Source organism: Colossoma macropomum, unplaced genomic scaffold (genome assembly GCF_904425465.1).
Source record: "Colossoma macropomum unplaced genomic scaffold, Colossoma_macropomum, whole genome shotgun sequence".
Lineage (NCBI taxonomy): Eukaryota > Metazoa > Chordata > Actinopteri > Characiformes > Serrasalmidae > Colossoma > Colossoma macropomum.
The window spans coordinates 16,079,677-16,096,977 of record NW_023494787.1 but is presented as its reverse complement, the minus strand read 5'-3'; the positions used below and the strand labels follow the sequence as shown (position 1 = coordinate 16,096,977).

At 40.5% G+C, this 17,301-nt stretch overlaps 2 protein-coding genes across 6 annotated transcripts in view; one reads left to right on the top strand and one right to left on the bottom strand.

Moving 5' to 3' along the window:
• Positions 1-3,083, top strand: part of col16a1 (collagen, type XVI, alpha 1) — a 134,208-nt gene extending 131,125 nt beyond the window's left edge. For all 5 annotated transcript variants that reach the window (XM_036566251.1, XM_036566253.1, XM_036566249.1 and 2 more), the window contains one exon: positions 467-3,083. In XM_036566251.1, coding sequence (XP_036422144.1) covers positions 467-663 — 197 coding nt within the window. In that variant the 3' untranslated portion in view covers positions 664-3,083. The remainder of the gene's footprint in view (positions 1-466) is intronic.
• Positions 3,084-5,901: 2,818 nt separating this feature from the next.
• The window catches only part of col9a2 (procollagen, type IX, alpha 2), a 31,172-nt gene continuing 19,772 nt past the window's right edge, over positions 5,902-17,301 (bottom strand). Inside the window, exons 20-32 of the mRNA XM_036565649.1 lie at positions 16,768-16,812; positions 16,504-16,557; positions 16,266-16,319; positions 15,465-15,518; positions 15,223-15,294; positions 13,641-13,676; positions 13,474-13,518; positions 13,356-13,388; positions 12,199-12,345; positions 11,304-11,358; positions 10,406-10,594; positions 8,375-8,452; positions 5,902-6,482 (exon numbers count right to left, since the gene is read on the bottom strand). Coding sequence (XP_036421542.1) covers positions 6,277-6,482; positions 8,375-8,452; positions 10,406-10,594; positions 11,304-11,358; positions 12,199-12,345; positions 13,356-13,388; positions 13,474-13,518; positions 13,641-13,676; positions 15,223-15,294; positions 15,465-15,518; positions 16,266-16,319; positions 16,504-16,557; positions 16,768-16,812 — 1,068 coding nt within the window. The 3' untranslated portion in view covers positions 5,902-6,276. The remainder of the gene's footprint in view (positions 6,483-8,374; positions 8,453-10,405; positions 10,595-11,303; positions 11,359-12,198; positions 12,346-13,355; positions 13,389-13,473; positions 13,519-13,640; positions 13,677-15,222; positions 15,295-15,464; positions 15,519-16,265; positions 16,320-16,503; positions 16,558-16,767; positions 16,813-17,301) is intronic.

Genomic DNA, 17,301 nt, shown 5'->3' with positions numbered 1-17,301 from the left:
CCATAAGTAATACATCACAAGTGTGAAAAAGAAGCAGCAATAATACTGCCAGAGCAAACTAATTAGCCAGTTTGGCCACTTTAGGCTTGAAATTCACTAGCAGCATACAACGAACAAAAATAATCTGTTAAAAAATTGTTGGCAAAAATTTCATGATCATGACAGGCCTAATGAGACGTGACTGAAGGTTAAAGTATATACATTCATTTGCTCGCTCAGATTGGTAGCTCATGACAAAAATGTGTACATGTCTGGCTTTGTTAGATCATTGTCTTTTCATTTCAAAATAGCACTACTTAGCATGTTACAGAGTGTGTTGCTTAATAAGGAGCCCTAATTTAAAGAGAGAACTGGCCATTTTTTCCATTTGTCTTAAACCCTTAATCAATATAATTAATATATCCTTGAATTTTCTCATGTCTTTCAATCTGATCTTCCTCACTCCTTTTTCCCATTTTTCCCACAGGTGTTCCTGGACCCCCTGGCTATGGTAAATTAGGACCACCAGGCCCCTCTGGTCAACAGGGTATTCCTGGAATTCCTGGACCTCCAGGGTCTCCTGGACAGAAGGGCAAAGATGGCCGTTGTCACCCCTCTGATTGTATGAGTGTGCCTGTGGAGTACAGTCCCAAGGGCCCACCAATGAAAGGCCCCATGTACTAGAGAGAGTATGAGGGAACGAGAGAGTTAAGGGGACAGGATGAGACCCAAAGATCAGCATTCTCATCACACCAATGAATCTGCCTGCTATCGCACCTGAGAAGATCCTTGGAGAACGAGGGGGAATTAGGGGGCATTTGTCATCATAAAATGACAAATGCTACAGGGCCAGGTTGCTGGCTTACCACCAAAGGAGTCCTCTATAAGCTATCTGTTAAAGGTGAACCGGTGTCAAAAGGTTTGAATTTCCCTGCAACCACTACCATGAGTGCAGCAAGGCTACAAACTCTCTTGGAAAACCTGGATTATCATCCATCATGCCTCTCTTTTATTTGGAGTTCTCTACCATCTGATATGGAGTTTCTGTTTACTAATGCCTGACTGAAGACTCCTGGATTTAAGTACCCTGACCATAAAAAGAGCTTTTCCTTCTCCAACTCCACTACCTTGAACACACCTGCTTTATTGGCTTTAATGGTGTCATCATTGAGAAAATCAACTATGAACCAGCTTTCCCTGCCAGCGTTACCTATTTGCACCATTTTTTTTTTGTGCTGAAATGCTTTCGCTGCAAATAATCCTCTAGTTTTTTGGGTCTTCTTGGCAGCTGCTGCGTTCTGCTGGTTTACTGCTTTGCTGAGTCAATGTGTCACAAACATTTCACACTGTCCCTTCTGGAACGCTCTCTCTTTACATGAACCTAACGTCTCAAGATGTCTTTAAAAAGTCCCTTCAATCTTATTTTGTGCCAGATATTGTGGCCTACTATACTCACTCCACTGCATTCGCGTTATGGCACTTGTAAAGGTACAGACGAGATATAATTATTCCTATTTCCCTTCGGGCTTGTGTTGTACATATTTGTGTTAATATGTAATGGCTTTTTATACATTTGTAATAGATTGGCATCAGCATGACAGTCCTTATTATATTTGCTAGTGTCATCTCAGATATTGTGGTATTTTTAAAAGCACTAAACAGATCAATTATGTACAAATTTGTTGGTTTTATATGGAAATTGAAGTCAGTAACTTGTTTACTTGAGTGGAAAATTTTGTACTACAGAATCCTGTAGGGAGATAATCTTTAGAGCAATTTTAAGCGACATCCATCCATGGCCTCGAATCATTAACCTTTCAAACCTCCACCACTCTAAAGCCTTTTAGACTTGAACTCCTTGATTTGATATGCTGTACCACTTTCAGGTAAACCACATAGATCCTCGCAGAAATTCTGTTGGTTTCGCAATACTTTTAACATCCAGAATTTACTGTGCTTTCATATTCGCCACAAGAAAGGCGCCAGCTTCCCCATCATCCATAGTTTGTAGTTTTCATCCGGTAATCTGAAAGCTCTCCTGATACCGCCATTCTGCACACTGCTGTGTCAGCCAGACGCCAACCTGATGCATTTACAGTCAGCACTTTATCCTCTCTCGCTCTCTGTCAGACCTTCGTAACTTTATTGTGTGTGGGTGTATGTGTGATGCCTTTGATTTTTAGAACTGAAAGAGCCAAACCACTGCTTGTGGTCTTTGTTTTTGGTTGGGGTTGGACACAGGGCCAGGGATTTGGGTCAAATGCAGGGTAGAGATTATACCTACGTACATTTAGGTCAATGCCTGGTGCTCACAAGTATATTCCATAAATGAAATACTCAGGTCAACTTAAAATTTGAAGGCAACCAGCTGCACAGTTATCTCACTTAGTTAGCTAAACAGTACAGTTTAAAGGGGAATTCCACCAATTCATCATACTTTCTGTCGTTGAGGTGTAAACAAAGTCATTCAGAGTGGTTTGATATGAAATGGTTCTTTGTAGAGAATCATGAAGACTCTGATTACTTTACAGTGGTGCTAATAGGAACCAGGGGTCGTGATGTCTACAACACAAATATAGCCATTTTATTTCTTACAGAAAATGACCAGTAAACCTACACATTTAACTTTTGTGTTTATGTGTTTTGGCTACTATTTTGCATTGCATGTACCTCTCTGCAATAAATGTATTCCAAAATTATATTTTAGACCTATCGTAAAACTCATCAGGCAGCATATTCCTAACCATAACTTTTTATGGTACAATTTAGCATGTTTCTCTAGAATGGAGCCTTTCACATCAATCTGAATGACTTTGTTTACATTATAACTTACTTACTCAATAAAAACAGTGAATGTTGTCACGTCCTTATAAGCTCAACTTGTTTACAGTTTGGTTGGATTTTTATTCAGTTTCTACCTCCCTTGAATTTGGTCATTGCCAGATCCCACCTACAGGCTATTGCGTGATGCCCCCTGTTTGGGGGACAGGCATTGTGGGGTGTGTGTGAGTGCTTCCTCCTTTTAGACCCCCGACCACAGATGGCAGTGACATCACTGCGATTCAGATTCATTCTCCCGATTGGGTGGTTACACAGTTGAGCCGGAAAAGCTGTGCAGATGGTTGCTTTAAAATTTGACCCAAATGTTAACCTGACTTATTTTTTACAGTGTACTAACCCAAGCATCTGTGTGTATATCTGTGTGTGGCAGAGGGGTGAATCTGGGACCATTTAGAGGTGCACTATGTAGGAATAAAAGCCAGAAAATATTACTTTTGCCCCCAAATCCACCTATTTTATAGCTCAAAATGATTATTTTGTATGTGAGAAACATCTGTGCATTCAATAATTACATTCATTCTGTGACAAACGGCAATAGTGACTAGTGTTAGCTACCGATTTATGATCTTTTCTGATGCCGCTTCAGGTTCAAATCCTACATAAAGCACCTATAAAGCTGACCCTTAGCACATTAAAACTATAATCTCTGCAGTTCTCTCAGTTGTAAGTTTTCAGCTAAAAACCTCTGTTACCCCAATGTACATTAAAATGACTCAGAGCCTCTATGTGATCAAAAACGACTTGCTGTTTCACTTCATTTTGCAGTGCTTTAACAAACGTCAAGCTTAAAAAGAGAAAAAAAGCCACCATTACTTATAGATCCATTTGTCATTCATCATGTTGTAGCCATTTGTGTGCAAATATTATTTTTTTTTTTTAAAGAAAATTAAGGAAAGCAATAAAGTTTTAAAAGCAGACTGGAATGGATTCATTCAATGGAATACTAACAGTGTTCTTCCAAACAGGTTGTTACCCAAAGCAATGTAATTTTTCATGTTTTGACTATTGATCCCTTTTGTTGTTTCCTTTTCTGACAGATGTGGGAACATTGTGGTATTACCTCGCTGTGACTTATTATTTATTACTTTTTATTACAGTATCAGGGAGAGAAAGGCTTTGTCCCGGAGGCCTGATGAACTGCACAGTGTATCCCCTGCTTTGATTCTTCTGATGGCTGATTTAAATTGGGCATGTGATAGCAAGGAAAACATTTCCCTTAAGGCAACAGTTGCCTAGATCTATATTAAATGACTGTTGTTTTTCCTATGAATTGCAATAGAACATCAACATTGGCAGCATAAGTTTCAGTTCATTTGAGAACTTCATAAATTTTATTTGGCATTATTTGTGTGGCGGACCACTACAGAGTAGGTATTATTTGGGTGGTGGATCATTCTCAGCGCTACAGTAACACTGATGTGGTGGTGGTGTGTTAGTGTGTGTTGCGCTGGTCTGAGTGGATCAGACACAGCAGTGCTGCTGGAGTTTTTAAACACCTCAGTGTCACTGCTGGACTAAGAATAGTCCACCAACCAAAAATATCCAGCCAACAGCGTCCTGTGGGCAGTGTCCCGTGACCACTGATGAAGGTCTAGAGGATGAGCAATACACACTGCAGCAACAGATGAGCTACTGTCTCTAATTATACATTTAAAAGGTGTACCTTTGGGGGTAGGAGTGTCTAATAGAGTGGACAGTGGGTGGACACAGTGTTTAAAAACTCCAGCAGCAGTGCTGTGTCTGATCCACTCGTACCAGCTCAACACACATTAACATGCAACCACCACATCAGTGTCGCTGCAGTGCTGAGAATGATCCACCACCCAAATAATACCAGCTCTGTGGTGGTCCTGTGGGGGTTCTGACTATTGAATAACAGAGTAAAAGGGGGCTAACAAAGTATGCAGAGAAACAGATGGACTACAGTCTGTAAATGTAGAACTACAAAGTGCTCCTATATAGTAAGTGGAGCTGATAAAATAGGGAATGAGTGTAGAAATAAGGAGGTATATTTATTAAAGTGGCCAGGTGGTGTATATTTAATTGCTGGCACTTCTGTCAATTTTTCTGTCTAATATATTTTAAAACGTGTCCTGCTGCTGAACTTGATGGCTATTTTGATTGGAAATGGGAATACATGTCTCTGACCTCTACACGCTACAGCTTGTCTTGGCCACACTAGCTAAAAAAACAAGGTCTGCTTACATTTCTTTGCTCGTCTTGTCCGCAAGCTTCAGGGGTCAGGATTACCCTTCGAGATCTTGCCTTGAAATGGGAGTGATGATGATTTTTCACCATGAAACAACATCTTAATGGATGCATTTGTTTTATTTTATAAGCGAAGATGTAATGAAAGTAGCAATTGTAAAGGAAAAAGAATTAAGCCAGGTGCAGGGTTTTTAACTTTGCTTTCTTTTTTTTCGAAGAGCTTCACAAGATGCAGAAGAACATTCAGTCTTACAAAACGTTCCTCTTTATTGATTTGAATTGTCGTGAACAACCACGAAAAAGAAAATAAGAAACCTTGAGCGTTTACAGATGAACCAAATAATCACCAATAAATAGTGTTAATGAAGATAATCAGTTCTCCTTTCTTTTGTGGCAAAACAAACAACACATGATAACTTGAAAGTGGCATTTAGTTCTTTGCTTGATCCCAAATGCTGATTATATTCATTAACTGTGGGTTTCTGTTCATATTTGTAAACCCATCCCTTCATATAAAATTAACACACATTTACAAAGATTTACAGCACTGAATCAGTGATAATATTCAGCATAATATACTGTTTCTGGGCAAATAGAAGGACATATCATTTGTTTCAAAGCTGAGGCACGTACAAAGGGGGCATAATATACATAGCAATTGTGAGCTCAAGAGCAGACAAGCGCTTCCATGAGGTAATTAACAATAAGTTACAAAGGTACAGACTATAGTTTTGGACTTTTTTATTATTGGGAAAATTTGTACATGTTTTGAGGGAATGTTTACTGACCTTGTTCTTTAAATCAGAACTTAGATGATATTTAACAAACAAATGTATGCAGTGACCACTGTAGAAAAATAAGAAAAAGCACCAATGATTGGACTTGCGTATCACAGATTGTCTAGTCCAGGCCTGATGTCATCTATGATACTGAAAATATTTTCACATCTTGCTGTCTTCATGGTGGGATGGCACCAAAGTAATTAACACTGCCAAACCATCGACCCCCAACTAGCCCAGATTACTATTACGATTAACGTTGGTCGCCACTTTAAGTGATGTAGTCAAATCGTCTCGTCATCTTTCACAATCACACACAAACGCACACAACACGCACACTCTAAACTGCAAAGTCAGTCACTCTGGACCGTTCCACCTGCTTTCATGATGACATCCGGTGGAAGATAGGACCGTATGTCTTTTCCTGGCTCTCTCTCAGATGTCCTCAGGCTGTAGTGAATGGCCTGCATTAAGTGGACGGCCCCTTCACGCTACCCGCTTCCTGTAGTCTGGGGGAAGTGTAGGCTGAGGCTGCCAGGCATGCCGCTGCTTCACAGAAGCCAGGAAGGCCAGGAGATCCGGCTTTTCCAGGATGACCCGCCTCACCCGGAGCACCCTGCGGCCCCCTCTCTCCTGGTTTACCGTCCCGCGCCACACCGTCCAGACCAGGAGGACCTGAGAGAAAGCAGGGTACAGTTCAATTACACTATACATTTTTTTTTAATAAAGGCGACAGAAAGGCTTCTTTGTGGGTTGGTTGTTTGGTTGGTAGGTAGGTAGGTAGGTTTTTTGGTTGGTTAGTTGGTAGATACGTTGGTAGGTTGGAGGGGTATGGAGACCCCCAGCATTGGGCTGTGTAGCAGTAGAACTGTGATAGAGCTCAATCCAGTACCTTTGGGATGAGCTGAAGTGGAGTTTGTAATCCAGAACTAATCATCCAGCATCAGTGCCTGACCTCACTAATGCTCTTTTGGCTGAATGCAATCAAAAAAAATCACAGCACTGCTCTAATATCTACCATAAAGCCATCCCAGAAAAGTAGAAGCTGTTAGTGCAGCAAAGGGAGGCAAACTCTCTAATTAATACCCTTGATTTCAGAAGAAACATTGAATGATGATAGACGGATAATGAGAGAAAGAGATAATGGGCAGCAATATGTGTCTTAGGGTAGAACACAAGGGTTCGGCTAAATCTCTGCAGCAATAGTCCACATCTAACTGGGTCTTAATCTGTTTTGCTCCTGGTGATTCTCCTGTAGAGTTTTATTGCAGCTCTAATCACATCCACCTCATTCCCCCACTCAGCTGCTCCTGAAGACTTGATGAACTGAATCAGGCGTGTTAAATTAGGAGTTTGGAAATAATTAAAAACTGCTGAGTGTAAGGGACTATGATCAACAAAGACTGTGAAGCTTTTTATATATAATACTTTTTTACATCACTGCAAACTTATGAAAAACTTTAGAAAAAAAAATGTCAGTTAAAGTAAATGTCAAAAATGTGTTGTGTGAGTTGTTGACTTGATTGCAGGCAACACAGCGTATCAATTGGTAACTGTTATCATCATGTTTGGCCTTTACGCGATGGCGATGATTTTGGCGATACTGGTATGTTACCTATAACCAATCAGTGTTTCTTTACTCTGTGCTGTAAAAATCTTGATCACCTTTCCATATTAGTGTTGTGGGTGTTCAAATGTAATAACTTCACTTTGATTGTTTTAATAGTATTTTGTACATGTATACACTGCTTTCTTCCATACTTTAAGCCTGAAGCATAGCAGTAGTAACTTCCACAGCCTCAAAAATAATAGTTGTGATTTTGCTCTTAGCTTTGCTAAATCATTGTGTGCACTTTGTGCTCTCAAAAGTCCATTTTTGAGGACAGGTGGAAAACTGACTGTATGCAAAAGTCTGAACATCACTGTTTAAATGACGTTTTATTGATATTCTTAACATTTCATGTTTGGATAGTTTGTGTAATTGGGCATAAAAATGTGCAGACGTTTGCTCTCTGTAGAGTGTGTGTACTTATGTTCACTTGGAAAATCAACAAATCGTTATTTGACTGGGGTGTTCAAACTTTTGCATACGACCATACCTGAAAGTTCTATGGACACAAGACCCGCGGGCCAAGTCAGGCCCATGACACAGTCCTATTAGGCCCATGAAAATATTTTAATTTTCTATTCTTATTAGCCTGTTTCTCCCTGAGATACACTACAGTCCGTAGCATGCACTGCAACATAGTGTGTGTTCTGACCCCGTTCCCCCGACAACAATCTATGGGCCAGCAGTTCCACTAAAAGAAAAGATGCCTGGTTTCTGGTTCAAGCAAACAGGCAGTTTTAAAAAAACTACCTAAAACAATTTGTTTTTATTTAGAATTATCTTTGAGTAAGTATTTATTGCCTATTTTGCTGTTGCAGTTTTGGCATATTTTGAATAAACAATGAAATAAAATAACAGCTGGTTCACAGATTTGCTGAAATTTTTAATATGGCCCTTATAGTGGTTGGGTTTGACACCACTGTTCTATAGGATGCTCAGGGGCCTCTATAAAACGTACCTGGAAGGCCAGGGGGCCCAGGCTGGCCTGGATGTGGACGGCCAGGATCTCCTCTTTCTCCCTTTGCACCTCTCTTTCCTGTAAAGTACAGCACAAAAAGAGGATAAGGATATTCTTCTACACTCCTTTTGCCAAGCAGTATTCTATCCTGAGTTTACACAGGCTCAATCTTGTGCCAAGCCAGGTGAGAAGGTTAAGCGTACGCATTAGCTCCACAGTACATTAACCCTTAAATGTATCAGATTGCCAGCAGCACAGCGTACCATTTGTAAATCGTTACTGGAATATTGGCCTGTGCCAATAGAAGGCTCCCATGCGCGAATAAGCCCTCTAGTCAATGATAGTGTCTTTCACTGTGTGCTGTTAGTATCCTGACCAGTCACAGTTTCATATGTGGGTGTTTCTATCAATCAAGGTATTGATGTAATCCAACAAATGTAAATGATTTTGGTCAAAATAAGTCTAATATTCAATCATGTCATATTATTGGCTGAGCAATGCATATTTAACATAGTGCAAATCATAGTGCAATTAAACAGTATAATCCCAAAACTAGCATTTGTCCATATCGCACAACACTTCTAGTCTAGTCTGAAGTAACGTGTATACTGTGACCAACTGTTAGCAAGAGTAGCTTAGCTAACATATGGAAACACATCTAAAATGCTAACCAACTTACATAAATACACTACATAAATAACTAATTACCGTATTTCTAATGTTAGGTATTGCTACTGTTTGTTATGGTGTAAATTTGGTTGCAAACTACAAGACTTTAGGTAGCTAAGAATAACTTTAACTCAGGAGGATCAATCAATGAGGGACCATGCAAGCACACTCACATGGTAGAGTGGGGAAAGAGCATTTTTCTGGTAATATTATATGAGTCTTATAGATTCTAGGACTGTTTACTTTTTTCTGCTCCCAACAACCACCTTGGCAACAGCAAAGTCTTTTTTTAAGATAGAGCCCTGTCACCACTTGGTTACTGTTGCTACATCTGACAAGTTTGGAGTAATATGGAGTTTCAATGGCAATAGATGGGTTTTATTGAAAATGCAGTCTTCCACACTGTTCGGTCCAGATCCTAGACCTCTCCTTATGTGTGTATATATATATTTGAGTCCTTTTTGTATTCACACTAACATATCATCATGACAGGCTCCTAATGATAGTCACTGGCTTTCATGGACTGACTCTCCTTTTTACTGCGATGTGCTTCTAACAGTAATCACTGGTTTTCATAGAGCTATTTCTCATTTGTTACCGTGAAAGGCTTTTACCAGTAGTCAGTGGTTATCAGTGGTTAACATGTGGTTGCTCTTGTTATGTTATTGTTTTCTATCCGGTGCCGACCAGAGGACGATGGGTTCCCCTTTTGAGTCTTGGTTCCTCTCAAGGTTTTTTCCTCTTGCTCTTAGGGAGTTTTCCTTGCCACCATCACCCTTGGCCTGCTCATCTGGGGATCGGACTGTTAAGCTGCTCCATGACAATGTCCATTATAATAGTGTTATAAAAGTGTTATATAAATAAATCTTGAAAAAAAATAAATCTTGCTAAGCTATGACTGGACAGTCATCATTAAGCGTTTCATTTAAAGGGTTTCATTTTACCTTCATGCTTGACGAGGACTGAGAGAGAGTTTTGTTGCCATGGCCATTCAGAATTGACATTAGGTGTTAATTCAGTACATTGCTGTCACCATTTCAAATACAGTGATGAACATGGCTAGAGATACAAGCTATTGTGCAATTTTAAGTGTACGATAGGATATACACAAATTGGTTTCCTACACCTCTGCCTAAAAGCAACCGACGCCTCACTCTCCTCACCTTGTCCAATTTACAAATAAAATATCAATATATTTTTATTGTATTACTTTCTCATTGTCATAGAATGCAGTTTGTAGATCAGTTTGTGTTAGATATGAGTGCCAGAATGCTAACAGCTCATGGTATGTCTGTGTGCATTTAAATGTTAAATCTGTGCTTGTTGTTGTTGTTGCTTTCTAGCCTTTTACAGGTGCTTTACCTTTAAGGCCAGTGTTCCCAATTTGGCCTGGAGCCCCAAGCATGCCAGGGATGCCACGGGCGCCAGTAAGGCCGTGAGGTCCCTGAGACCCTGGGGGTCCGGGAGGTCCTGGAGGCCCTGGTGGTCCCATCACTCCAGCTCCTCCTAGCGCTGCCCTTTTAGCGCTCACTGCTACAGCGGCTAACCGCTCTGTCAGGAGATAATAATACAATCTTACAATCACTTAAGTAGTGTGCAAATATGGATGGAATTGTATGTACATTACTGTATATCTGCCATCCAATGACATCGGGGTAAATGTCATTAAGATAACCGCATAGAGCTGGGCAGGTGTATCGAGGATGACACTGCAAGTGTTAACCTGCGGCCACTTCCCAAGGTGTCTCAGTGGCCAAATCTAATCACCTTCACTGCAGGGAGGAAGGTAGAAATTCTCCACTCTCTCAAATTGTTTGTCTGACTGTGTCAAATTGTGTGTGTATGTGAGTGTCGTGTGTGTGTGTGTGTGTATGTGTGTGTGTGTGTGTGTGTGGCAGGCTGAAGGATTACACTGAAATGATAAGGCCTAACAGAGGTTATCATGAGTCAGCCCTGGTCATCTCCGGCAAAATAGCACAGACTTACAAACCCTGAGAAAACTGAGAGGGAGGGAAGAAAAAGTCAATCTGAAAAGGAGGGGAAAAATAGCTGCAGTCTGCACTATCCACGTTCTTTGGCAGCCAAGACCTCCCAGAGGAGTGATGACTTTCACATTAATTCATTTCTATGGATAAAAAGTGCATCATGGGTTTAGCTCCATAGATTTCAGCTGCCCTCTTTTTGACATTGTGACTGCAGCTTGCTTTATTCTGCAGCCCAGGGCAACCTCTTGTTTTGAGACATAATGCTTCATACTCACCTTGTAGCATCTTCAAGACCACCTCAATGATGTGCTGATCTGAGGTGTCACGGCCCTGGCGAAGGGGGAGGATGGAAGGGAAGAGAGAAAGAGAATGACAGAGAGGATAACCTATGAATCTGCAATTTTAATCACCAGTTCCTTTCACATTTCATACATACTTTTTGATTTTGCATTTGTATTGACAACGCCTGCAAAACTAGCATCTATATATTATATATATATATTGTTAACCACACCAGCATTACACAAGTGGCCACTCGCAGTACAAGGGGAGTGGGGTACAGTAAGGAGTGGGTAATTCAAATGGAATGTCTAGAAATAAACTTTAGTTCAAAACTAGGGTGTATTGCCTTTCTTCTTGTTATCGCTAGCTCTGTAGGCTTTAGCTCGCCAACTAGCAGGCTAGCCAAGTAAAGTTTTATCAACATTCATAACAGATGGAGCAGTTTGCTACCTAAGCCATTCTAAACATAACAAATCAAATGTGATGGTTTGAAAATATTCTGTAAATTTTAAAGTACTTAATTGCAAATTGGCTTATCAACGGCTTTGTCTGCCAATTTTTCAGGTTTGAAAAGGAAAAAGTTCTCTCTCACAACTCAGAAGGGAACAGACTTCACTTCAGTGCAAAATAATGGAGCTTTTCTTAGGTTATAGAAGTAATAAAACTTTGGGCCTGGCAGCAGGCCTATGGCTAAGGGGAGATGGAGATGCCAAGTGGACAAAAGCATGTTAAAGCCAATATTAAAATGGGTGGTCAGTGTTCTACTCTTTGAAGATATAAACATATAAGAAATATACTGAGATGATAATTGGAAGTGCTGTCTCTGCACAGCTGGAGAAAAATTAAGCACTGTGAAATCACACATTGTAATGTGCGAGGGATACTCACAGCTGGTCCCTGTATTCCTGGCATGCCCGGCACTCCTCTCACTCCGCTGAGGCCTCGGGGTCCAGGCAGGCCTGGAGGACCCTTATCTCCAGGTTTACCCGGATCACCTGTGGGGCCGTTGCGTCCTTGGTCACCCCTCACTCCTTGCTGTCAGTGAAATGCAAGAAAATGGCTGAAGATGCTCACTACTAAGAGGACACATGGAAGTCTATGGTAAATTCTCTACTGAATGCTTCTCTAATTTAATTTAATACATTTTTCTCTCATCGAAAACCTCAAAAATACACAAAAATATTTCTTATCTAAAATGTAGATCAGCTAAGACGTTTGCAAAGTTTGATTCTTTAATTTTGCACTGGAGCTACGAGGCTAATGTGGCTAACAGCTTATACCCCCACTAATTGGCATCATGCATGCTGCATGCCTAAATCATCTCACTTGCCTCAAAATGTGTGTGTTTTCAAACAGACTTACTTATTTGGTTTCTGACACGGTATGATGTACTGTTAGCTATAGTAACAGACAAAAGTACAGCATTTTAGCTAAAAATAGTAATAGCAACCTGAATTTTGTCTGTACATCTGACCCTTTTTGAGGCTAACAGTATGTCCTACAGTGTCAGAAACTAAATAAGCAAGTCTATTTGATTGATTACTTTATAACTCAATGCAGTTTGATGCAAGCATGTGTTCATTTAGTGGGGCTCAGAAAGCTTTTCTTGTTTTCCTGAAAGCGGAAAAACGTGAGGTGCACTGCACAGCCTTTTTTTTTCTCACGGGTTCACGCTGCATTTTATCAGCACTGCTTCTGGCTGCTGGTCTCTGGTGCTAAGCAACAATAACATGGTAACTGTCAATCAGCTGTGCTAGCTGGCTGTTGTTTTTTATGTGTACAGCTGTAGAAGTGTTGAGGTAAAAGTTCCATAACTTTTTATCTGTATAGCTTCATTGCAAAATTAAAGAAGCAAATTTCAAACAGCAAACACATCTTGGCTGACTAACTACATTTAACATGGGCAGAAATCTGTATAACTATTCCCTTAAACAATTTCCTTTAAACTGTAAACTATTTCTTCAATAATCTGTAATTATAGTCACAAAGGTGCAGAAATCCTCTAGAATCTTCACTACTGTACATGTACTTTCTGTTCTTCTTACCTGTCCTTTGGGACCAGGTTCACCAGACTGTCCCTGTTGAATGATGAGAGACGTGATTGTATTAACATCTAAATCTGAATATAAGGAAATCTTTTTTTTTCTATCATAAGAGCTTTACCTTTTCTCCTTTCTCACCAGCCAATCCTTCCACCCCTGGATCTCCCTGTATAGCAAAGCAAAATTGGTAAGGCACCTAAAATTCTTCTAAAGTCACTCAGTTATTGTCCATGAAGGATTTCCATTATGCTGCATAAGGGCCATCTATTTATCTGAGCATATACTCACAACATCTCCTTTTGCCCCCACTTTGCCTTGAAATCCCTAAGAGAAAGAAGCAACACCAGATTACACATCATCCATCATGCGGCCTAATGGTTCAGGCAGAGACAATTTATTGTATGCAATATCTTTGTTTAACCAGATACTGGAGGACCACCACACTAAATTATCACTGGCAATGCCTGATAGCTTACATTAAATGGCAAGGATATTATAGATAAAAGGACAACAAACATTAAAGTGCCCATATGAGGATATTTCATCTTTGATAGAGGGGAATTATTTGGCAACATGGGACATAAATTACCCAGGAGCTACAGAGATGCCTTTTGGTGAAAAAGCACAGTACCTAACTCTCTGCTGATGCACAGCGTAATAGTGCCACTGTATGGCCATAATATATTACTGCAACATCTAACAGACCAGCTTTTCTCAGCTATCTTTTCATTCTGGACATACACAGTGCTGTGAAAAAGTATTTGCCCCTTCCTGATTTCTTCTATTTTTGCTAATTTGTCACATTTTAATGTTTCAGATCATCCAACTGATTTTAATATGAGATAAAGAGAACATGAGTAAACACAAAATGCAGCTTCTAAAAGATTTATTCAAAACCTATATCACTCGTGTGAAAAAGTAATTGCTCCCTAAACCTAATAACTGGTTATGCCACACTTGGCAGTAACAACTGCAATCAAACATTTGCGATCTGTCTTTTACATGACTGTGGAGGAATTCTGGCTCACTCTTCTTTGCAGAATTGTTCTAATTCAGCTGCATTGGAGGGTTTTCAGCAAGAACTGCCCATTTAAGGTCTTGCCACAGCATCTCAATGGGATTCAAGTCAGGACTTTGACTCAGCAACTACAAAACCTTAATTTAGTTTCTTTTGACCCATTTAGAGGTGGACTTGCTTGTGTGCTTCGGATCATTGCCCTGCTGCACAACCCAACTGCGTTTGAGCTTTAGGTTGGTGGACACCACTGTTCATCACTGTTCCAAGTTTTCTCCATTTGTGGATAATGGCTCTCACTGTGGTTTGCTGGAGTCCCAGAGCCTTAGCAATGGCTTTGCAACCCTTTCCAGACTGGTAGATTTTAATGACTTTGTTTCGCATCTATATTTGAATCTCTTTAGAACGTGGCATCATGTGTTGCTTTTTGAGACCTCCTGGCCTGCTTTACACTGCCAGACAGGTTCTATTTAAGTAATGTTTAGATTTAACAGGTCTGGCAGTAATCATGCCTGGGTGTGGCTAGTGAAATAGAACCCAACAGTCAACTGAATATGGTTAACTAGTTCATTTACTAGCTAAGGGGGCAATTACTTTTTACATAGGGCCAGGTAGGGCTGAAAAGCATTTTTCCTTGACTAAATGAAATCATCATTTAAAAACAGCATTCTATGTTTACTTGGGTTACTTCTGTCTAATATTAAAGTAGTTTGATGATCTGAAACATTCAAGTGTGCAGTAATATGCAAAAATAGTGAAAAACAGGGGAAAGACTGGGAAGGGGGCAAATACTTTTTCACAGCACTGTATATTCACAAATATGCCTAGATGAAGATGCTTTGGTCACACACACACCTTGTCGCCCTTGATTCCAGGAAGGCCTTGAGGTCCTGGTACACCCATCGGCCCTCTCTCTCCTTTACTTCCCTACAAATAGACACAGATGACAGTATAATAAAACAGGAGTGATCAGTTAAGAACAGCAGGACTCATAAATGAGGACCTTTGAGGTTTGCCATGTTTTACTCAGAGATGGATTTAGATGACCAAAAACACTAGAAAATGTGACGTTTTACATGTAATGTAAGTCAACTTACAGATTTGCCAACAATTCCCTGAGGCCCAACTGGTCCTCTCTCCCCCCTGTCACCCTATAGGAGGAGGAACATGAATCAGTAAATGAATCAGAATGAATAAATAAAAAAGGAGACATGCATTTAAGTGAGGGTTGGTTTTCCAGACACAGCTTCAGCACAGACCTAAACTACATTAAACATTTTCCTTAGGAACCTCCATCTACAGGGCTGTTTAATCAGTTTAATTGAGGTTTTAGTTGAACAGATCCAGAAGCCTTGGTCTAAATATCAAAATATTCATTTAAGAAATGAGTCACTGACTATACATAGTCAATCAGACATGTTTTGTGTCTGAGGTTTGTTTTACACTGGTGCTAAAGGCTAATGTCACTAACAAGTATTGGGAGTCTGTCACCTTCGGTGACCTCTGTTATATTAGCTTCTATATATTAGCAAGTTTGGCCAAGTAACAGTGTTTGGAGTAAGCTGATTCAAATTTCATTCATTCGTTTTTCAGCAAACCATTCTATTAAAAAGGCAGGTAAGGGCTCCAGAGTGGCACAACTGGCTAAGAAGTTTATGTTGTCTGAAGACAAAATCCACTGCACAGCGATTCTGGCAAGTTGTGCTCATGTAAGCACTCCTGAAGCCTATTCAGCTGCCCTACAATGTTGCATGGGTAACAGTTTGAGCTCCCTGATAAGTCAGTCTCTTGGTAGAATAAGGGAAATTGTGACAGAGGGTGGGAACTTTGACTATCCTTGAGGTGATAACTGGGCAAAAATCACAATAAAACATGAGGCATTAAGGGAAACTTATCACCTTTGGTCCTGGAACTCCCTCCATACCAGCTTCACCTGGAGGCCCAGGCTCACCCTGAGAGAGAGAGAGAGAGAGAGAGAGCATGAGAGAGGTATTACTGAACTTAATTTGTCATGACAACTTATGACAGCATATGACATCTGTCTTGACATGTTTATAGCACGGTTATGTCAGTGTTATATAGTATATATCAAATATATAGTACATATCAAATTAATCTCATGTTCTGATGACCTACCTGTGGGCCTGGAGCACCAGACATTCCCATCAAACCTCTGGGTCCTGTCTCACCCTGTGGAAAAAGGGAACTACAGTTGGTCTGTGTTTTGGATTATGCCTTTTCCCTGCTGCTTGAATCTATGTGACAATACACCGTGTGAACCTTAACCTTGCAGGGTAACCCACAGAATAAGACATCAGTGATATCTGACGCTGAAACATCCACAGGGTATAATTATTATTAATAAGAACCACGTAGGCAACACGGTTTTATTTGTCTTACCTTATCTCCCACACCGCCTTTGGTCCCAGGGCTACCAGGCAAACCCTGAAAAAAACAAAACAACACAGAACAGAAAAGGTCAGGGAGGTGATCCCTGTGTCCCTCCTCTAAGGACTCCCCACACAAGCAATTGCCCGAAAGAGGCAGTGATAACCGGTGCTGCTGGAGAGGGCTTCTCCATTATGCTGTGTGCTGAGCACACAGTGATGGTGTAGATCATACCCAGCATGCTCCATTACCCACCACCACCGGGACAAAGAGTCATGTTTGATGATGATGAATTGTTTGCGGAGAACGAGAGGGAGGGCAATTTCAAGGTAGTATAAATTCTAAAGTAGTGAGGACCCAGAGGTCAGTCTGGACCTGTGCCTAGAAAACGCACAGACACTTTGCCTTCTTTTTTGTTTAATTATTTCCATTTTAGCCTGTTGAGAGTGGTGGAGCAAAACGCAATGCAGAGCAACTCTCTGTACATGAGCAGGATGAGAATTTGTGTCCTCAGGCATGGGCTGGCCAATACCGCAGCACTGTAGA